Source organism: Siniperca chuatsi, linkage group LG22 (assembly GCF_020085105.1).
Source record: "Siniperca chuatsi isolate FFG_IHB_CAS linkage group LG22, ASM2008510v1, whole genome shotgun sequence".
In the NCBI taxonomy this organism is placed as follows: Eukaryota; Metazoa; Chordata; class Actinopteri; order Centrarchiformes; family Sinipercidae; genus Siniperca; species Siniperca chuatsi.
Genome location: NC_058063.1, coordinates 23,262,491 through 23,284,407, shown reverse-complemented (window position 1 = coordinate 23,284,407; position 21,917 = coordinate 23,262,491). Strand labels below are relative to the sequence as shown.

Here is a 21,917-nt window from a genome sequence, read left to right as displayed (position 1 = left end):
ACTTTTATTTCTTGCTTTTGTGAAAGTATATCAGGACAGATTATAATCATCCAGGAGAAAAATAAAACATGTGGTTAAAATAACACAACTGCGCACACGAGGACGGGTGCTGTGGGCAAATTTGATTTAAATACACATCTTTTTGTTTTTGCATCATTAAAATCTTCAAATGTCACATCTCAGCGGATCGATTAAATGGATCGATCAGCTGCCGACTGATATATTGTCAACACGATTAAGACCGTTAATGTCTGTGTGCTAATCAGTAAACGACATGACTGTATTCAAATTAAGGATTAAACGTGCCAACGTGTTTTTGTGTAATTGCAGCAGATATGACTTCATGCAGCGCGTATGAGAAACTTATGCAAAACGCTGCGCTCTTACCCGCCTGTTGAACAATAACGGAAAAACTAAATTTGCCTGCTGCAATCATAAAATCTGCATCGGCTTTTCATCAAGCTCCGAGTCCTGCTCTGCACATCCGAACCTAAATCTCAGATATCCGTTAACATGTAACACCAGGGAGCGCACACTGCTAACAAGGTGAATTTCTCTAATAATTAAATGACGGATTTTGTTATTAACGTTTAACTACTTTACTTTTCTGGACCGTTCGCGTCCCACGCACTTGCTGCCAAGGTGCTTTTGTGATCTAACTATTTTGAATCGCAGATAAGATAATTCTTAGTGTTTTCCTGCTCGTTGCTTGTAAACGTTAACCTCTGAGGTCAGGACAGGTTTTAGTCCTGGCCCGTATCTATCAGGGCGAGGAAATCAGTCCCGACAGGCCAAAAACTTTTAGGACCAGAAGTGAAAGCATTTTATCTCCTTCATCATCTTGGAAATCTCTCAGCCAGAACTTGAGAGCTGCAGATGTGTCCTAACCTGCGGTGGAGAAAGTGCTGAAACTGCATTACTTAAAGGATCAAAAGTACTCTCTCTGCGAAACGGACACTTTTAAATTACGGAGCCTTTAAAGTCCTGAAAGATGCTGATTTTATTTATTTATTTTTTTTAAATCTTGTGCACACGATAAAAAATCTCTCCTGTCAGTTTTGCAGCTTGTTGTTCTTGCCGGCACACGATGACCTCACGTAAACCCCAGCAGAGCTTCATCCTGATTGGTCCAATCAGACACAAAACTTTAATCTGTAACATCGGATTTAATACGGCGATCACGTGTGGGTTTTTTTTTTTAATGTGAAATCAAAGGAACTACAGCGCAGTAAAAAGAAATATACCATGTCGCTGTGAAATGTAGTGGAGCAGAAGTATGACATAAATTGGATGTGTTTAATATCGTAGACGCTAAATAGAGAATCTCGTGGAAATGTGCACAAGACATGAAGAACATGTGCTTCAAGAATATCAGCCAGAATATTGACATTTTTTACACCCTCAGGTTTGGAGGGTGAAGAGGTCAAACAGTTCAAAAGGTCAAAAAGTCACAAGAAACGTCATAACTCATGTGACTCGGTTCTGCGCATGCCCAGATGCGACTTCTTTTCCCCAACTTTGCGTCATTTTCCTCACACTGCTGCGTAAAAATAGCGCCGTTACTAAATGTGCAAACTGTAATGCGCCACGTGCAGCGCATGTGTGCCTCTCGGCTTCCTTAGAAGCGAAACGATATGAGCGTTATTCTCAAAATGGTGCCACCGGGATTTACTTTCCTCTGCTGCTGTTTGGTGGCGTTTTTCAGCAGCGTCACCCCCCCAGCGTCAGGTCAGTGTGTTTACAACGTGCTCATGCAAAACATGGATGGTCTGTAGCTGAAGTAGTCATACAGTGACGTTAGTAAGAATGTGAAGCAGGCGTACGCACCTGTTGAAAACGTCATTTTAAGAATTAGCTGGGTGCACGCAGCACTTCACTCACATTAATACACTTTCAGGAACGTAACGCCGTTAGTTCCGATAGTACACAGCAGCAGGAAGCATGACTTTTTTGTTAATTTGCGTTAAATAAAACAGCGTCACTGTAGATAATTTCTATCCCGTATTAGTGATAACATTGCATTATATGTGGTAAGGTTGAAAGTGTGTGTTCTACCATGAACGTTACTTTTCTGGCAAGCATACCAGCATTAAAATGCTAGATTTGCTAATGGAGTTTGGCGAACAAATGCTAATCAGCGTGTGGCTCACTCGGCCCGACAAGCCAACCTGTTCACGGCGATTCAGACAGTAGAAATAAGTTACACATGTCGACGATAATGTTTCGGCAGATTATATATATATCTATATAAGCTTTTTTATAAAGAAACAAATATTAAACTTTGTCGCCTTAACAGCGGTTGCTTAGCAACGGGCCCAGTGCCGGATGTCACGTCACAGTCAGGAAGTCAGAAATCGCTGCGTGCTGGTTTCCAAGAAGGACTTTCAGGACTCTGTCGACGCCAGCTGTTTTTGTGATTAAGTGTGTGTTTTGCTTTCGTTTTCACTGAGAAACACACAGTTAAACACGTGTACATGCCACTGTTTTGATAATCATTTGTCATTTTTCAAATAAATTAAAGTTTACTGAATATCTTTTTGGGGGTTTTTTTGGAAATAAAACAGGCAATTTAAAGATGTGACCTTTGGCTCTGGGGAATTATAATAGGTTTAATTTGTGCAGCACTTTGGTCAACTGTTTTTTAAATATGCTATATAAATAAATGTGATAGAAAATAGTTGACAGATGAAACAATAATGGACATAATTGTTAGTTGCTGCTGTAATTCAGAAGCAGGTTCATCGCTGCGTTTAAACTCTGATTGGTTAATGCCAGGTTTGCCTCTGCACACCTCACCTGGGCGAGTATCTGCAGCTGCCGGCAAAGACGCCGTCCTCCCGTGTCGCCTGGCCACATCTGTCGACCCCTTCCGCGTCATGGCGGTGGAGTGGTCCCGGGTAGACGGTCCGTCCCCGCTGATAGTTCATGTCCTCCGCAATGGCGAAGAGCTTGTGAAGGAGAAAGCGCTGCAGTACCTCAGGAGGACGGCCATAATGGAAGACGGTTCCTTGAAGCTGCTCGGTGTCCAGCGGCGGGACAGCGGCACCTACAGGTACCTGAGGTGGTGTTAAGGTGTGAGTCTGCCTTTCTTCTGGATGTGCAGATCCTCCTGTTGGTCTGATTTTAAAAGAAACTAAACATTCGTGAGGTGTTTTTTTTTTTTTTTTTTTTAAGCTCTTGAGCAGGAACCAATGGGCTCGGAGCTGAGAGCCACGGACAGGAAGTCAGACGGACTGACGTGTTGTTGGTTTGGGGCCAAACATGAGGTTATAAAGTAAATATAGCAGGGGGGGAAAGCAGACTTGTTCTTTTTTTTAAAAATCGCATCACGTGGACCTCGTGTCGTCCCGGTCGTTAGTCCGCTCTGAGCGAACACGTGGAAGTAACGCGGGGAGGAAACTGCCGTGTTGTCCTTTTTATTGAGCAGAGGTCAACTGGTAATTGTGACCCAAACAACAGAAAATAAACAGCAGCTGAACTTCCCCCCCTGAGGGATGTTGATGTGGGCGGAGTCGCCGTCAGGTGGGGTTCAGAAACCCTAAGTTTGTTTAACTCCCGTTGGGAAAAGGTGTAGCCCAACTTGTCACAATCTCACTCGTTACAAGGCTGAATAAAAAAAATGTTTATAGTTTAGATCTTCTTCTCTTGGTGTGTTTGAGGTTCGGTTCACTCTGTAAGTTATTACTGTGAATTAATTATCTTTTCTTGTTTCCCCTCGTTCGCCGTCCTGGTCCAGGTGTGTCCTTCTGAGAGGATCGTCTGTGGAGGACGAAGTGCTTGTGTCTCTCATCGTCGGTAAGAAGAGTCTGCAGCTCCGTGAGGCTGCCCTGACGCGCCGAATGCTACGAGCTAAATGCTCGCCATCTTAGTTTAGCGTGTTAGCGTTTGCTAGTTAGCACAAAGTGCAGCTGAGGCTGACGTCATGAGCTCTGCAGGTATTTGGTCACAAACCAAATTAACGTGTCGGCCTGATGGTGGCGCTAGAGTTGTTACATCCTGTTTGTACTTTTAGGTCAGTCTTTTTTATTTTGGTGAATCAGAAAACGCTCTCATTAGTCTCCGTTGTCTTAAAACGAATATTCACATATATAATACTGGTCCCAGGAAACTTCAGTGAGACCCAAAGTCACACATGGAGGCGTTAACTCCAGACGCCAGCCAACAGAGACTCCGCGTCCTCTAACATTTCTGATGAGACGGGTCGGGACGTCAGTTAACACGAGTCCCGTCCCAAACAGAGGCCTGTCTTAAATAAAAACACACTGCTAAGTGGTTTAAGACCTCCGACAGAGGTCAGAGGTCACCTGCGCACGGCAAGCCAAAAATATTCCGAGTTAAATCCAGTCATACGCGCATGCATCACATCAATTAAAAGAGGTAAATTATACTGATTACAACTGAAAACAATCTGTTTTAATCTTTAATTAACTCACTTCTAAGGTTTTAAAAAGTCAAAGAAAAAACTAAACGCCGAGTAAAAAATCTGAATACCGAAATATATTTATGTCGTATTTTAAAACCTGAATACAGAAACTCAGAACGTGTCAAGGTTAATTTATTAATCTTAATTCTTTATTTAATCTGTGAGCTGAGAGAAATTCATTTGGAGCTTTATCACATACAGCAGCGCTGATTATTGATTAGCTCGTGACGTTAATAATGCACACGTCTGCTGCAGCGTCCGGTGTGTTTGTCTCCAGCTCAGGTGTCGGAGGTGAACATGTCTGTCCGGCGGACTCCAGCCAACGAGCTGTTGGTGTACTGCGAGTCCAGCGGCTGGAGCCCGGAGCCGCTGATTTCTCTGCTGGACGCCAGCGGAGACGTCCTGGCGGCTGAGACGGCGTCGGCAGTCCGACCGGACGGCCTCCACTCTGTCAGGGCGCTCGCTAACGTGGCAGCGGCTAAAGGTAGCTCCGCTAACTCACGGTTTCTGTCCTTTTTTAATATTTTATTTGTCTTGTAAAGATTTAACATTTACACGTAGAACAACAGCAACACGCGAGGAAAGTACAGAAGTCCTTATTGAACTAACGTGCAGTATTTGGGCTTTTTTAAATTGTAGCATGATGAAACTGGAATCATTGATTTCTGCGATCCTCGCTCCAGCTGTTTAATTTCTGTGAGCTAAGAGACTTACTGCAGTTTGGTTGATAATCATGCTGTGTGTTTTAGAACCACAAGTCCCATAATGCTTTGGGGGATGTTGCCGTGGCTTCGGTGAGTTAGCTGTAAGCTACAACTTGAGCCCTGTTTTTTTTAAGCCTGCACAGCAGGTAAAGTAAGCGTTGAACACGTCACCGTTCTTCTCAGTAGATATGTTTCTGAAGGTGCTACTGACGTGAAACTTTCACCAGATGTTGGTAACAACAAATCTAACCACAGATGTCCATAAAGTAAGTTACGTGTAATAATGTTAAATGAAAAAGTATCGAACACATGAAGAAAGGGAGGTGCAAAAAGGCATGATGGGCGAAAGCAAAGAGCTCTCTGAAGACCTGGCGTTGGCTACAGAAGGATTTTAAAACCTCCGACTGTCCCAGTGAGCACTGCTGGGGCCATAAACCGGCCACGACCAGGTCGCCACCTCGCAAGAGTCCTGACGGAGGAGCGAGAAGAATCATCAGAAGAGGTGTTCGAGAGCCAGGGACTTGTGGTCGGCTTCAGAAGGACCTGGGATTAGCAGGTACAACTGTTTCAAAGAAAACGATCAGTAATGGAGTCTTGCTGCGTGGTGAGCGTGCATACAGGCCACGGCGGCTGAGTGCAATACTGAAGAAAAAGCATGTTGAAGCTCGTTTAAAGCTTGCTGCACAACATTTGGACAAGCCTGTGACATACTGGGAGGATATAAACTGAACTCTCTGGATATATATATATAATGAAGGAAGGGTGAATGGAAAAATGTACAGAGACATTCTTGATAAAAATCTGCTGCCGTCTACCAGGATGATGAAGATGAAACGAGGGTGCGAGACAATGATCCCAAACACACGGCCGAGGAAACTCTGTTGGTTTCAGAGAACGGCCCGGCCAGTCACCTGACCTGAATCCAACTGAAAATCTGTGGAAAGAACTAAAGGTCAGAGTTCATAGAAGAGATCTGAAGACTGTCTGTGTGGAAGAACGGGCCAAAATCACTCTTCAGCAATGCACGGGACTCGTTTCTCCACAGAGGAGGCGTCCTGAAGCCGTCATTACCGACAGAGGCTGTCGTACGAAGGATTAAATGAATTTCAGTAAGCGTGTTCAGTACTTTTTAACATTATAACACGTAACTTAATTTATGGACGTCTGCGGTTTGATTTCTCTGCATGTGTGGATTGCACCAACATCTGGTGAAAAGGTAGAAAAATGGTGACGCGTTCAATACTTATTTGTAGTCGAATTAGCATCATCAGAGCGGCCGAACCAGCAGTCAGCAGCTCCTGTCTGCAGTGGACCCGTGGACGGACAGACAGCTGTCTCTGGATCACTGCGAGACTGAAGGAAACTCAGAAACATGATGATTCTCAGGCAGGTTCTGCAGCCGCTTCCTTCTCTAATATTTAAGTGGATTTAACCCTTCTTGTCCTCTTTTCTAACAGCAGCGCTAACAGGAAATGGAACCTTGATCTGCAGAGTGGAAATACCTGGCATGAGCCTGGCGAGCGAGAACAAGATTTATGTCACAGGTAAATATCAAATATTAACCTGTTTTTTATTATTACTGATGCGCTTCATCCTTTTTATTTATTTTAAAGAGTCCAACAGTGTCGTAGGAGTGTGACGATAAATCTAATAGTTGTTGACAGTTTTCACTAATTTCTCTTGAACAGCGTAATCGAAGCCACAGCTAACGACCGTCGCAGCTCCCGCCTCTTTATGTTTATGTAGTTTTGCACGCGCTTCAGGCTGCAGCGTCACGTTTTCCTGTCGTGTTGTTCGTAGATGAGTTCGATCCCCCGGAGGCAGGACTTGGTTGTTACTTCGTGTTGGTCGTCGCCGTCGCGCTGGTTTGCGTCGTGGTCTTTGTGGTTCCGGTGCCGACGATCGAGAAGCTGCGCTCTTTACTGCATCGTCTGACAGGTCGGTCTCTGCCGTGTTTCCCACGCCGAGTTAGTGACGGCTCGCCACTGCTTCGGTCTGACTTCCTGTCTGTGTTTTCCTTGTTTCAGTGTTCTGCGTCAGACTGATCGCACAGCAGAGCGACGGAGAACAAGGTCAGCTTTGTTTTTTATTTCCCATTTCACTCAAAGTTCTGCAGGTTTCCACCACGAGACCACATAGAAGAAGAGTAACATTCAAATCCCGTCACTCCTAGTCCGTATTCTGTGAAGTTGAGATATTTAAAACCACTTTGCTGCAGTTCATCAGGAGTCTGTTAATAATGTCGAGAAATTAGGTTTTTCTCTGGATTTTTCTGGTGTTGTTCCAGGTCAGACGTGTTTTATCTAAGTGCTAAGAAACGAGTCCACGCTTGTAATTCATTATACTCTTATATTCAAGAGCTGTATGAATTCTGTACGTGTTTACTTACTTATTCACTAGAGTTCAACAGTTTAATCTGATCTGTGTTTTTTAACGTGTTAAGTGTCAAATTATTTAAATAATTCCAAACAAATGCTTCGATAATTCAGAACTTCTTCATGACTTTATCATACAGTTTACGTTCCTGTATGAAATGCATATATTTTAACAGATGTGATAAATGATTATCATGATGATTAAAGTGCTGACTGTTGTTTCCTCAGAACAATTGCTGCTCGGAGGTAAGTCCTCAACTTGAAGACTGATCAGAAACATCTGCAGAAACTGAGACGGCGACTAAAACGGCTGTTTTCTGTTTGTTTGCAGGTCAGAGATACACAGGTGAGCGCTGTTTAGTCTGCAACTTTAAAGAAAGGCTGCTTTTTAAACCAGGGAGCAAAGTAGTTCAGTAAAGTCTTAGCGATGAAATACAGAGTGACGCACCTGTGGTTACATAAAGTAGAGCTCGCAGGACGCTAAAACAGCTGTCAGACTTTACCCAGAGGCCGCGATGAACAGGTGTGACGGTGTCTGTCTTCTGCGTTTCAGAGTACGGAGACTTCACCAAGGTGGACACAAAGGGAGCTTCTGATGACACAGCGAGAGCAAACAACCTGCTCAGCGGAGGTCAGTTCACTAAAGCCCCATTCAGACGGGATGAACGTGACAGGTGGAGGTGGGGGATCAAATCCTCACTGTGCTCGTCTGTAACTTAACTGGGACATAAATCAAAGTACACGTCACATAAATTTTCCCTAAAGATGGTTTCTGTCAGTTTAGGTCGTTATTAGTTATTTGATGCTATAGAAAAAGGGGGTTTCACCAGCGCAAGATGGCAGCTCGCGTATCCGGGATATTTTGGCTTCACTTTTGTACAGTGGGAGGAAGAGGAGACGCTCCACCTCCTTACAGTCTACGATCTGAACTCTCAGACGTGAAACACACGTCGAATCGTTCAGCGCGACTCGCACTTCCAGAGGACGTCATCGTCTCTGACGTCTGTCCAGAATAAACCTCCAGAAACCTCCTGAGACGCCAGAGAAGAAAGATGCTGCAGAACCTGCCTGAGAATCCTGCAGTTTCTAAGTCTCCTTCAGTCTCGCAGTGATCCAGAGACAGCTGTCTGTCCGTCCACGGGTCCACTGCAGACAGGAGCTGCTGACTGCTGGTTCGGCTGCTTTAATGGGACAGTTTGACCGCATGTGGACAAATACAGGCCAAAAACAGAGACACACAGAGAACAGAAGTACGGGCTTTAACCTTACTGTCGTCGTATTGGTTCCCAAACAGGCCGGTATGTTGGTGTTAGCATCTGTCAAGATTAGCAACAACACAATGGACTTCCTCCATTTTAACACAAAAGTCAAATTTCACATGTCCATCCAGAATAAACGTTTTCACAGTTTACCTGATTAGTGGTAATGAAGGATATCTCATCTAAAGTACAACGGGTCGAATCTAATATTGGGTTCTTATATTTAATTAATGCATTTATTTAAGTCATAGTCCCACACCATAATGTATAATTCTCCTGTTGTACTGGTCTTGGCCCTCATACTCAGGTGTCTGACTGTTTCAGGGATTGTGGCCTCCAACGAGCTGGCAGAGAGAGACCTGAAGGAGATGCTGAAGTACAAAGAGAACCTCGTCAGCGTGGGAGAAGCGTATGTACTAACAGAAACCTGGTGCAATGTTGGGGTTTTACTTGTTTTTAAACATCCACAGTGTGCGTCCAGATCAACGACTGACTCTCAGGATTTAGTATTTCGTCGACACTGGAGCTGTCTGACTCGGCTCTAAAGCTTCCCGCCACAGCAGATGCTAATTCTGCTGTTTAACGTTGAACGCTGATCTTTGATAACGGACGCTGACAGTCGCTGTGGTCTCCTGCAGACTCTGTGTCCACCCCGCCCTGATCGCCGGCATCATCTCCCGACAGTCTCAGGCTGGAACCAAACTGAGCGCCAACGGCTACGGAAAGAGCGACCCGAACTGCTTCGGCCTCATGCAGGTGTGTGTGTGTGTGTGTGTGTGTGCTTCAGTCAGGTTTTTAGGGTCAGCACTGATTGTTATATTCAGTCACATTTGGCAACAGACTAACTAGTGGAAAGGACTCGTCCCTGCTCCCTGTCCTATCACAGAGCAGATTGGTCCGTCACCAGCACCCTCACAGTGATACCGATACAACTTCATTCGATTTTGGTGGCACCTCGGCACGCTGAACTGATCCATCAAATACGCAGCGCTCGACTTCACCACTACAGACTGTATGTGCAGTCACACGTCGCACAAGTTGAGGAACGCTTGCGGTGATTGGCTGCCAGCAAAACCGTGCAAATAGTTGTGGGGGGTTTTCTAGATGTGGGTGCAGAAAGGATCGAATGCAGTGAAGTTTCGATACCACTGGATTAGTTGGCTAGTACCACGACATCCGTCACTGTGAAACACCACAGCTGAACTACGGGAACACAGAGGTTTTCACCATTTCATGGCTTGTTGGTGTTAATGTTTCCTAACGGACATGTTGCTTAGCGTGTGAACATGAAATGAATCACAAACTAAGTGGAGCAGTTTGCTGTGTGGGGATAACACGCCCTCTCTTTACTAAATCAGAGCCAATTATTACAAATTTAAAAAACAAACATTAATTATTTCTTTGTTATCTTCACTCCGTGTACTTATAATGTCTTTAAATGTGACTTTCAACCAGTTCATGTTGAATTGGTACAGAAACTTTAAACAGTGAAAACACATCATCATTAGATGGGAAACTTTTTAAAATTGGCATCTGGGTGGATTTCATTACCTACTTCAGGTCCCTGAAGCCTGAAAAGCTGCAAAGCTCCTTTTTCTGTATGTTCTGACCTTGTACGCTGAAGGGGGGCCGTGGTTAAACGGTGTCCGGGAACCACTGGTCCGGTTTACGTCCTCCAGCCGTAAAAACCTAAAGCACGTTGCACTGAGGACTTGGTGTTGATTTGTGTCCCTTTTGGTGCAGATCAGTAAGTATTACCACGCGATAAAAGGAGACCCGTTCAGCAAGGACCACGTGGACCAGGGAGTCACCTTCCTCATCCAGCTCGTCAAGACCATGAGGAGGACGAAGCGGGACTGGACCAAAGAGCAGCAGCTGAAAGGTAAGAACGTGGCTCCTCGTCACTTTGAGCCGTCACGAACAGGACGTCACAGTTTTACAGAATTCTTTTCACTAATTGTTGTTGTTTATAATTAAAGTTGTGTTTAGATTCACAAATTATTAATTTTTTTTGTTTTAACAACCTGGATCTTACTTTCATACTTGTGGCCACTTTACTGACCAGCTTCACTGCAGACGTTTGAAGACGCTTTAAAGCTACGTAACTTCTGGTCAGGGGACTATTTTCATAAATTCATCCCTTCAAATTTGTAATTCGAGCCTTTTTTTTTTTTAAACAAAAATTACAAATCACATCGTGAATTATTAAACTGTGGCTCAACATACTGATTTTGTACCCTTAATAAAGTAATTTACACACTTGACAGTGAATTTATATGCTCACATTAATAATGTTTACCGCTGAGGACAAATTTAAAAAACTAAATTCATGAGGAAACAAAGTTAGGCATATGGAGTCCACAAAGCTGTCAAATGTTGGCCGTGAGAGTTAGATGTTCAGATGCCACTCTCATGTCTGTACAGTAAATATGACGCTGCAGCTGGTTAGCTTAGCTTAGCATAAAGACTGGAAACGGCTAGCTGTCCAAAGGTAACAAACTCCAGCTACCAGCAGCTCTACAGCTCACAGATTAACATGCTGTATCTTGTTTAAACCGTAAATCCAAGTGTGACGACGACACTTAAGTTTTACAGCGGGTGATGTGCTTTAAAGACCAGTTGCCAGGCAACCAGCTGAGACGCCAGGAAGTTACTTGTTCAGGAAATAGTCCGGTACGTAGCGGCCTGCAGAGCTCTGTACGGCTGTAGCTTCATACTTCACGGACCGAGAGTGGCATCTGACGCTCAGCAGGAAAGTGAAGCGTCTTTCCCAAAATGTCGAACTATTCCTTTAAGTTCTGCAGTCGCTGTCTGTTGGAGTAGGCCAAAGGCGTTCTGGGAAATGTAGGACTGATAAAGGCAGGTCACCTGCTGCGGTATGTTGAGGGAAGTCCAAGTGAAGCCTCTCTGGTTAGAGCTTTGTGTTGCGTGTGTTCACGTACCTGAGCGTCCGCTTCACTCTCTGTTTCAGGTGCGCTGGCTTGTTACATCGCAGGTGAGGACAAAGTCATCCCTTTGGAGTATGACGAGGTGGACAGCGTGACGCCGCACAAGGACTTCGCCAGTGACGTGGTCGCCAGAGCGAAGTGGTTCGCCCGCAACGGCTTCTAAATGTTTCTAACTCAGGTCCTTTTCTCGTGTTCCTGGTATTTAAGGAGAGTTTCCGTTAATCTGCTCGTCTTCCTCAGTATTTAAACGTCCATTCGTAAGTGTTGCTTATTTACGGTAAAGGGGGGCCTGTATGGCGAGATCAGACCGAGTCCACCTGAAGTGGCGTGTGAAACCAAAATGGCTGCATTGGCCACAGATCTGAAGGAGGGGAAATCCAAAAAACAAACTTAGTGTTTAATAATTTTTGACTGTTGCCTTTCAGTTTATTCTGATATTATATCTGTAATTTTAACTTGTAGCAGTATTTACCAATTTAGTATTAATATTTAAGTCATTTTAAATGTGTTGCGTCTCAAACTCATATTATATTTATCACTTCGTCGCGTTTGTCTCCCGAATCGCACAAAGCTCCGAAAAACTGGTGAGTGAAGCTTTGAACGTCCTCAGTTACTGTTTCTGCTCGGAGCCAAACGTCCATCAGCGCAACAACTCGGCACCTTCATCGCGCAGTGTTTTCAACCCAAATAACGACCACGTGAAGTACAAGAAGTCTGTGCGCAGATCAAATTTGACTCGCTTCCCAGTGAGGCGCTGAATGGACAAAACACGACGACCGACGGCAACAGAGGAGCTGTCAAACTTGTCAAAGCACGGCGCCTCAGACGTGAATATTTAGTTTGTATGTTCTAGTAATCACGGACTGTTTGTAGCACGGGGCTGCGGCTAACGATGATTTTCATTGCCGCTTCATCTGCCGTTTTTGTTTCCTCGATGAACCGATTGATTTGGTCTGTGAGACGTCAGGAAACAGTTAAAGATGTCGTCAAGTTTTCCAAGGTGGCGTCTTCTGATGTCGTGTTTTGTCAAAGAGATTCAGTTTACAGTCGCGTAAAACTGAGAAGCAGAAAATACTGGAGGGAATGCGTGGCTTAGAAGCAACAGAGTCTATTGATTGATTAGTTGTCGATTTAATCGTTCAAGTTGTTTATTAAAAGGAAAAAAATGTTGCTGGTAAACTTTGAGTTGGACAACAGAAGCCTTTTTAACAAGCCGACTCTGCAGGAAACTGATGCCGTTGTTGGTTATTTCTGACATTTTAAAAACCAAACGACTAATTAAGAAACTGGCAGATTAATTGAAACTCGTGTTTAATTGCAGCCCCAGACTTAAAACAGTGAATCAACGAATCATTTCAGCTCTAACCGTTCCGTTATTATCCTCGTTGATCAGCTCGTATCCTCGCTCCAGTTTAACCATGAAGGCCTTTTAATGGTGTTACATTTCAGTGTGTTTACATTTATTAACCAAAGTTCAGCTGTTTTTTTACATGTTTCAAGGTCAGTAGCAGAGGAAGGATTTATTCTTTGCCCTTTAAATGTTTGTGCACTTACTGTACGGGTTCAGAGGCTACATGTGCGTAAAGACAATCGCACTGCCGTCGATCGCTACGTTCGGTGTCCTGAAGAGACGACAACCTGTAAAGTTCGGGACACGTTGTACAAACGTGGTGTTTGGTTTGCAGAGTTCGGTGTCTGGAACCCACCGGTTGATTTTTGTCTCGTAGGACAAAATGTTTGAGCCCAGATGCTGAACTGTTGAGACTGAACTGTTGAGACGCTTCCTTGAGGTTAAACCTGTGAATCAATGTTGAAACTACTACTAAGTTCGGCACAAGCCAGGTCCCGATGTGACGTGTGTCCGCCTTCTCTGGCAGCCATTTTTCTGTCCGTTTCAACAGAATTTGACCTCAGCACGACGTTACTCCGGCAAACGTCTGGGGGGGGGGGAAATCAAACCGCGACTCTGAAGTTACAACCTGCTGCTGAATGACGTTTGACCAGATGAATCTCAGACTCGCGCTCAGATCGGATTAGCACGCTCGCTAATGTAGCTAGTAGAGGCTGGGTTTAGCGTGATACCATTTACACCGGTGCCTTTTTGAATAGTTTACTTGCCAACTCAGTGTTTTGGTGTAGAGACCAGAGCTGGAAACACTCTGTATGATGATTGTACAAAAGCTTTAAAAGCTAATTCTGAAGTGGACCTCCATGCTGGAGGCACTGCTAGTATCTTGCTGAGTTAGCTCAGTAGTTCTGAGACGTAATAAAGTGTTTATACCTTTTACAGTGCGTCCACATGGTCTGCACTCACTGAAATATAGCAAAAAAACACTATGCAGGCTTCGTACAACAATGAGCAGCAAAAACATTTTATATTTATACTTTCAGACTTGTTTTTTATTCCTTTTTAACAAAGTACAGAAACATCAGTGTTGAATAAAATGCTGTACAATTAACAGAAGAAACCAAGAATCTGCAGCTTTTGATGCGGATACAGCGACATTTGTAGGTTGATAATAACTCAAGGAGACAAAAACAACCTTCAGGTAACCAAAGTTAAAGAACGTGAACGTGTGTGAGTGCCGTCGGAGTTACGTGTACAGGAGGTAATGTGTTTCTGTTCAGTGTTTTTGTCTTATTGACGTCCTCGCACCCTTCTGGGTCACGTCTTTCCTGCGTTTGCTCCTGGAAACATCAGTCGCTGTTAAATGTCTGAACGAAAATGCTTTAGAAAGAATGAAGTCGTGCTCACATTATGAAGTCTGCTGCCCCGATTCTGTGCTCGTCTTCATCTGTCTTCATGTCCTTATGTACTGCACTACTATATTTCGTTCCTGTGTTTTATGCATAAGCTGTAAAGAGAGGAATGACGAACTAAACTGCTGTCACAGAATTAAAGACGAGTGTAAAAAGTTTGTGTCTGATCTGGTTTACTTGCGATTACGCCAGCGGTATTATTATTATTATTATTATTATTATTTATTATTGTTGGTACACGTGGTCAGAAATGATCCACAAGATGAAACTGATCAGCTGAATTCTGTATGGATCTGGATAATCGGGCCATAATTAAATGTAAAACGGGGGAAATTGTTAAACGACAGTTTCATCCTGAGTGCTAAAATATTAGTTTATTTTCTGTGTTTTTTTAAATTCTGGGTAAAAAAAATATCCTCCATAATTTAAGTCTGCGTAAACTGAACGCCGTCGGTTCATCCGGCTTAATTAACTGGTTAATTGAAGAGCTGTTAGCATACCTGTGAAGAAGCATTACAGGGAACGCAGCAGCTGTCGGTCTGGATTTGTTGAGACCCGACACGCTGGATTCAGTTTCACAAAGTTTTGACTCTCAGTATCCGACAGGACCGCGACCCCTCGCAGGGAGAGTCATTTTAAAGGACTTTCCAGACCGGAGAGGGAACCTGAAAACACGCCACACATGAATCTGTAAGTCACCGCCGACCGTGAAGCCGGTCCAGACTCCACCCTCCGCTACCTGGTTCAGGTTTGGTTCGTATGACGTCGCCCTCTGCTGGTTGCTGTTTGAAAGAACGTGAGTCTCTACAGGTGAATATGAGCAGTAAGCTCTCCAGCGCCCCCTTCAGGTTGTGTTCCCTGAGAATCCCCAGTGGAAACCACCACATACTTTCCCCTCCGCTGTTACCTGCACAGGTGAGGTTAGTTAAAGCAGCAGCGAAGCGACTCGTGTTTCACATGGCGGACTCCTTTTAAAGGTGTTTTGTTTATGCATCCTAGCAACAAGGGCCGAGCTCCGACGCCTTTATTCTGCCTTTTAACTTCCTGTCTGCACAGGAAGTGGGAATGTGTCGCGTCTTGACACCTGCCGCCTGCGATCAGCTTCACCTGCGTTTGATACAACATCTCTCCATCCCAACGCAGCGCCAGGGATCGTAACGATCAAGCTGCTCGACCGCTGCGTGACGCCGTATTAAACCGCACTTGGTGTTACCACGGTAACCGCGTCGCCAGGTCAACCAGGTCTTAAGGATTATAACTTTCAAGTTTACTTCCGGGGGAGCTTGACCAGCAGAGGGCGACGACGCAGGGAAAACAGCAGGAAGTGTTCGGAGAATGAAACCGTACAAGAATCTCACTCAGCTGATCTGACGCAACCGACGAAACTCATTCAGCGGGCGAGACGTCCCTCCAACGAAACGTCTGCAAAATGTTATAAAATAAAATAATTTTTTAAAAAAGTAAAAAAAAAAAAATATATAAAAATGAGGAACTGAAAACAGCTTTACGGAGCCGCTAAAGGTCACGGCGAGAATCTGTTTGCGTTTCAGAGCCTAAACGTCTGTTTCGCAACGGTTCAGTCGGCGAGCTTCGCTTTGGACTCAGTAAGTGCTTCTGCTCGGCAGGCAGGCATTATCCAATCTTCATCGTGAAACAGAGGGGGTTCACTGAGGAAGAGGAGCTAACGTGCAGCTGAATCTACATTAATAAAGCTAACGTGCTGTGTTTGTGTTTGTTGGAGTCAGGAGAAGCAACAGACGGCGACTGAAATGCTGCAACAGGTTTTGGTAGAAGTGACGTTCGTTTATACAAACACAAGTGTGATCATCTTCTACCTGATGACTTTGCATCGTAAAGGTGAGGAGTCCGTTAACAAAGCTGAAAGGAAGGAACAGGAGAGGAAAAGTAGTCGTCGAAGAAATTCTCGCCGTGGCCTTCGAGGCTTAAAAATGTCAGAAAAACTTAAAACTTTAATCCTGAAGAAGAAGAAAAACTTCTCATTTAAAATCTAAATTTAAGATTTCTTTGACCTTTTCTTAAGTAACAAAACCTAAATGAATCACGCGAAAGGAACTTTTGCTGCGACGGCTTGAATCCCGGGAATGACTGGAGTTCAGAAGACGACGACCAACTAACGTTTAAAAGCCGCACTTGATCTCTGAGGACTTCACAAAGCGGCCAATCACGGCTGAGGTTGACTTGAAGCCCCGCCCCCTCCGCGAGGACTACCCCGATCCGATGGATGCCAGTCAGAGGACGCTCAGACGAACTGCTTGGGCTTCTGGGTGGAGGTGGGCGTGGCTTGCGGTGGGAGGGGCTTGTGCTTCTCTGACGACTCTCCCTGGTCGCCATGGAGATGAGGAGGGGCCTCCGCTGCAGTTAATAAACGACAACAGATAGCACGTTTACCTCTTGTTACTCAGTGTGTGCGCTCTTCATCTTAGTGAGGACCAACATTTAGGGGCTTGTAATGCAGAGAGAGTCCTCACAGGTATAGTAAGAGTGTGTGTGTGTGTGTGTGTGTGTGCGTCTTACTCTGTATCTTGGACAGAGCGTACTCCAGCCCCTTCACGGCTTTGGCTTGGTTACTTTTAAACCGGGCGAGGCCGAACTCCTGGCAGAGACACAGAAGGAGTTCAGACCGGGTTTATGCCTCTAAAGGGGGGCGTCGCCTGCTGATCAGAGTCAGAAACACTTCATTGATCCCCGAGGGGGAAACCGCCGTTACAGCAGCTCGCCGTCACGTCAGCGCACACAGGAAGAGAAGCACTAACAAATCAGAATATAACACAGGCAAGACAGACTAAGTACAAGTGGATTTAGAGGTAGTAATGAGTTACGTGCAGCAGATTAACCAGATTATGAGACGGAGGATATTCCACAGCAGAGAGTATTAATAAATATCAATAAAGTTCGATGGCCACAGGCAGGAATCACTTCCTGTGGCGCTTTTTTGGGGGGAGTCCGGATAATCCCGTCCGGAGCGACGCACTCGTATTTTAAAGTGGATCCCTGAAACAGTCAGACACCTGAGTATGAGGGCCAAGACCAGTACAACAGAATTATACATTATGCTGTGGGACTATGACTTAAATAAATACATTAATTAAATATAAGAACCCAATATTAGATTTGACCCGTTGTACTGAAGATGAGATATCCTTCATTACCACTAATCAGGTAAACTGTGAAAGCGTTTATTCTGGATGAACATGTGAAATTTGACTTTTGTGTTAAAATGGAGGAAGTCCATTGTGTTGTTGCTAATCTTGACAGATGCTAACACCAACATACCGGGAACCAATACGACGACAGTAAGGTTAAAGCCCGTACTTCTGTTCTCTATGTGTCTCTGTTTTTGGCCTGTATTTGTCCACATGCGGTCAAACTGTCCCATCAGAGCAGCCGAACCAGCAGTCAGCAGCTCCTGTCTGCAGTGGACCCGTGGACGGACAGACAGCTGTCTCTGGATCACTGCGAGACTGAAGGAAACTTAGAAACAGCAGGATTCTCAGGCAGGTTCTGCAGCCGCTTCCTTCTCTGGCGTCTCAGCTGGTTTCTGGAGGTTTATTCTGGACGGACGTCAGAGACGATGACGTCCTCTGGACGCGCGAGTCGCGCTGAACGACTCGACGTGAGTTTCACGTCTGCGAGTTCAGACCTGACGGAGCTACGACTCTGAGGAGGAGGAGGTTTCTGACTCAGATCCACCTCCTGCAGTGTCTCTGCCTCTCTCCAGCTCTGCGGCGCCCCCCTGAGGAGGCTGCAGTCCCTGTCCTGCTGACAGTCCTCGTCTGTTACAGACCAGGTCCCGTCCTGTCACCGGGGTTAACATGAACGACGAGTTAAATTACAGACAATAATAATAATGTGATGTTATTCCCGTCTGGATCAGGTTTTAGACGTCATTATCTAACCCTGTGTGTGTGTGTGTGTGTTACTGTGTTACTGTGTGTGTGTGTGTGTGTGTTACTGTGTGTGTGTTACTGTGTGTGTGTTACTGTGTGTGTGTGTGTGTGTGTGTGTGTGTGTTACTGTGTGTGTGTGTGTTACTGTGTGTGTGTGTGTGTGTGTGTGTGTGTGTGTTACTGTGTGTGTGTGTGTTACTGTGTGTGTTACTGTGTGTGTGTGTGTGTGTGTTACTGTGTGTGTGTGTTACTGTGTGTGTGTGGGTGTGTGTGTTACTGTGTGTGTGTGTGTGTGTGTGTGTGTGTGTTACTGTGTGTGTGTGTGTTACTGTGTGTGTGTGTTACTGTGTGTGTGTGTGTTACTGTGTGTGTGTGTGGCTGCACACCTGTGTGTGTGTGTGGCTGCACACCTGTGTGTGTGTGTGTGTGTGTGCGTGCACCTGTATGGGCCGGGCCAGGCCGTAGACAGCCGAAAGGATCCAGGCCTCCCTCCTCAGTTTGGTCCAAGATGGCCGACTGCGGTCCTCCTCAAACGAACACTGCTCTACCACCGTCTGAGACACAGAGACGGAGACGGAGACACGCGACGTCGTTCCTCAGCGTTCCTCGCAGAAACGAATCAGTTCTGACACACACACACACACACGCACACACACACACACACTCAGCAGGTCGGTGAAACTCTCACCATCAGCGCGTTGTGGTTCAGGTTCCAGGTCTTGGTGGTGAGCGTGTGGGACTGCGGGTCGACGACGGAGTCCTCCAGGACGTAGACGGCCCGGGCCATGTGAGCGGGGAAGACGCGCTCCGCCCAGCCCGGCAGCCGGTTGGTCTTGGTCAGCAGTCGCCGTGACAACAGGTGGTTACTGGGGGTGACCTCGCGGTACAGGACGTCCTCGGTGAGGACGTGAGCGCTGACACACAAAAACACACATTTATAGAGACACAGTGTGTGTGTGTGTGCTCTCGTACGTCTATCTTTGTGAGGACCCATTATAGTATAAATACAGCTTGAGGACATTTTGGAAAGTGGGGACGAGAAGTTTGCTGATAATGACATCATTACCTGTAAAACAAGATGGCGACCCTGCTGCTCCTACAGGCGTTGGTGGTATAGTGGTTAGCATAGCTGCCTTCCAAGCAGTTGACCCGGGTTCGATTCCCGGCCAACGCAGTTGCAGTTTTTGCCACATTTAAGACACCAAAACTGCCTTTTACTGGTTTCTTATGTTGGTATAGAGTTATACACGGTGACGGGTTTGTTTCTAAAGTTAGATATGAACTCGCATGCAGAGGGAAGTATTAGAGCATCTGTCTAAACAGCTGCAGCTACCAGGACATTTCTGGACGCTGCATCGCGTTAATGTTTGATATAATTATTAATAATATTAATTAATAATAATTTCGGTTTGTGCGCTCGGGGGAGGGGGATGATTGTTTTCCAGCTTCCAATCGGGGGTCAGTGAGGGACCTCACAGGTACAGAAGTACAAACGTGTGTGTGTGTGTTACCTGTATGGGTTCGGGTAGCGCTGCCAGAAGGCGGCCAGCACCTGATGCCACGGGCTCTTGATGTCGACCTCGCTGCGGAAATGCCTCCCCATGTCTGCACGCTGGCAGCTCAGGGCCGACTCGATCGGGAGCTGCGGGGAAAAGGCAACGGTTTCGTGAGTGTTTTGCATTTTCTGTTCATTTATTTGGTTTCCCAGCGATTGTTTTGTTTATTCCAGGTAGTGTGAATAAAAGCACAGGGTCGCGTACGCTGTAAGTACAACTCACCCACCACTTCAACCGCGAGAAGACGTTTAAATTCAAGTGCGAACAGATTTTAGTGAGTCCAACGTTCAGTATAATGTCAAAATATTCAGTTCACGGTGATATTAAACAGAGAAAATCAGCAACGATAACGATTTTATGCTTCATTAATAACTTAATAATGATTAATGACGTGACTGGTAGCTGCAGCTGTTTAGATAGATGCTCTAATACTTCCCTCTGCATCTAAGTTCATATCTAACTTTTTAAAAACAAACTAAAAATGATGCTCAGGGGTTTTTATGACCTTTTAAGTTGTGATGTTTACTCCTAACGGACTGAGTTATTGTTACTTTAACGTAAGTAATAAGCAATATAACTTCTCCCGTCACCGTGTATAACTCTGTACCAACATAAGAAACCAGTAAAAGGCAGTTTTGGTGTCTTAAATGTGCCAAAAAAGCAACTGCGTTGGCCGGGAATCGAACCCGGGTCAACTGCTTGGAAGGCAGCTATGCTAACCACTATACCACCAACGCCTGTAGGAGCAGCAGGGTCGCCATCTTGTTTTAGCGGCAAAACTGCCGTCATATCGGTAAACAATTTATACGTTAATTTTATACGTTATTAGAGCCGGATTGTATTTAAATGGTTTAATGGCGGCTAACGTTACTGGTCTAAATGGCCATACGGGATATGAGACGACCGTGCTCTCTTTTGCTGGTCCGTTGTGTCAGTTAACGGTTCTGGTTAGTTAACTTTAAACCGCCCACTAACCAGCGCGAGAGTTGAACTGGCTAACCCCGAGCGCTAGCTAACGTTAGCTGACTTTAACATTTATTACACGGCATTGCTAGCTGCCTGCTAGCTACTAAAACAAGCTCATGTGCGTGTCGTGTGTTTGTGTTCAACTGTCTAAACAACCTAAAATTATTATAATTATTTATTTTAGGACCTAATTCAAACCAACGGCTCTCACGAGCTAAGCTAGCTAGTTAGCTTGTGAGCCGCGGCAGCGATAGGGGCTGGAGTGTTTGTCCCCATCAGCAGCAGCCGTTGCCCGGCGCTGAGGCAGCGTGTTGGCCGGCAGCCCCCACCAGGCTGGCTGTAGCTGCGGGGGAAGCTGAGGCTAACCGGGGAGCAGACGTACCTGCAGCCGCTGGTTTTCAGCCTGGAAGACTGCAGAGCGGCAGCATGAGTGAGACACGGCGGGGCTGCACATTTGAGGCAGAAAGCAAACATGGACTCGAGTCAGGTGATCACAACAGCACGCGTGCACTTCCCACTTTCCCCCACCAGGTGACGAGCTTGAACCAGTTTGCACAGTGGAGACGAGTGCGGCGAGCTCCGTGCAGGACGGATTCAATGTATTAATGTCACTTTCTCCTCTGTGTCCTTCAGCAGTGAAGCCCCAACCACCGCAGAGGTCGCAGGTAAACCTGCTGGATCCCGGTTTACCTTTTTTATTTGTTTCCGCGGAGAAACTGATGCAGGACACTCAGTACATCCGCCCAACAACAAGCTGCACTACATTTACCTGACAGCTGTTGGTACTTTGCAGGTTAAGCTTTCACAGTTTATAAACTAAAATGCATTGTCACAAATGAAGTTAGGATTAGCTACCTGTTGACCTGACAGCATTAAAATACTGCGTACATGCATCGGTGCTAATGATCAAATAGCATAATATTTATTAATGTGACAGAGCCGGGAGTCTTTCAGCTGCAGAGGCAGTACTCTTACTGTCCAGTACATTTTGCTGATAACACTAATGTGTTTTTATTTG

General features: G+C 45.4%; 2 protein-coding genes and 2 non-coding genes across 24 annotated transcripts; 2 read left to right on the top strand and 2 right to left on the bottom strand.

The window, feature by feature from the left end:
- Positions 1–1,347: 1,347 nt before the first annotated feature.
- LOC122870153 (butyrophilin subfamily 1 member A1-like) lies at positions 1,348–14,627 on the top strand. 15 transcript variants are annotated; one of them, XM_044184029.1, is made up of 14 exons: positions 1,349–1,728; positions 2,776–3,052; positions 3,737–3,795; positions 4,701–4,907; positions 6,588–6,671; positions 6,928–7,065; positions 7,155–7,199; positions 7,731–7,748; positions 7,834–7,848; positions 8,056–8,133; positions 9,086–9,170; positions 9,400–9,517; positions 10,505–10,643; positions 11,733–14,627. In XM_044184029.1, exons 1-14 carry the CDS (start codon positions 1,635–1,637, stop codon positions 11,870–11,872), a joined length of 1,497 nt encoding a protein of 498 aa, XP_044039964.1. In that variant the 5' UTR covers positions 1,349–1,634; the 3' UTR covers positions 11,873–14,627. The 15 variants fall into 15 exon arrangements, with proteins under 15 accessions (XP_044039969.1, XP_044039964.1, XP_044039976.1 ...); XM_044184028.1 differs by having other exon boundaries at positions 1,368–1,728; positions 6,585–6,671; XM_044184039.1 differs by lacking the exon at positions 1,349–1,728 and adding an exon at positions 1,741–2,421 and having other exon boundaries at positions 6,585–6,671.
- LOC122870234 (PRELI domain-containing protein 1, mitochondrial-like) lies at positions 14,081–21,417 on the bottom strand. 7 transcript variants are annotated; one of them, XM_044184286.1, is made up of 6 exons: positions 21,282–21,411; positions 19,889–20,019; positions 19,066–19,291; positions 18,818–18,931; positions 17,005–17,083; positions 14,081–16,842 (listed from the first exon to the last, which is right to left on the bottom strand). In XM_044184286.1, exons 1-6 carry the CDS (start codon positions 21,351–21,353, stop codon positions 16,730–16,732), a joined length of 735 nt encoding a protein of 244 aa, XP_044040221.1. In that variant the 5' UTR covers positions 21,354–21,411; the 3' UTR covers positions 14,081–16,729. The 7 variants fall into 7 exon arrangements, with proteins under 7 accessions (XP_044040221.1, XP_044040217.1, XP_044040222.1 ...); XM_044184282.1 differs by lacking the exon at positions 17,005–17,083; XM_044184287.1 differs by lacking the exon at positions 18,818–18,931.
- Positions 19,480–19,551, top strand: trnag-ucc. Its single transcript has one exon. It is a non-coding gene; the product is annotated as a tRNA-Gly (tRNA).
- Positions 20,599–20,670, bottom strand: trnag-ucc. The gene has a single exon. It is a non-coding gene; the product is annotated as a tRNA-Gly (tRNA).
- Positions 21,418–21,917: the final 500 nt, after the last annotated feature.

Excerpts from the sequence above, each read along its gene's own strand:
- LOC122870234 (XM_044184282.1), bottom strand. The coding sequence starts at position 21,353 with ATGTGCAGCCCCGCCGTGTCTCACTCATGCTGCCGCTCTGCAGTCTTC. Across the intron at positions 18,932-19,065 it reads TGAACCACAACGCGCTGATG|ACGGTGGTAGAGCAGTGTTC; the intron begins GTGAGAGTTTCA and ends TCTGTGTCTCAG. Across the intron at positions 16,843-18,817 it reads GCCTGGCCCGGCCCATACAG|CGGAGGCCCCTCCTCATCTC; the intron begins GTGCACGCACAC and ends TATTAACTGCAG.
- LOC122870153 (XM_044184028.1), top strand. The coding sequence starts at position 1,635 with ATGAGCGTTATTCTCAAAATGGTGCCACCGGGATTTACTTTCCTCTGC. Across the intron at positions 4,908-6,584 it reads TAACGTGGCAGCGGCTAAAG|CAGCGCTAACAGGAAATGGA; the intron begins GTAGCTCCGCTA and ends CTTTTCTAACAG. Across the intron at positions 10,644-11,732 it reads CAAAGAGCAGCAGCTGAAAG|GTGCGCTGGCTTGTTACATC; the intron begins GTAAGAACGTGG and ends TCTCTGTTTCAG.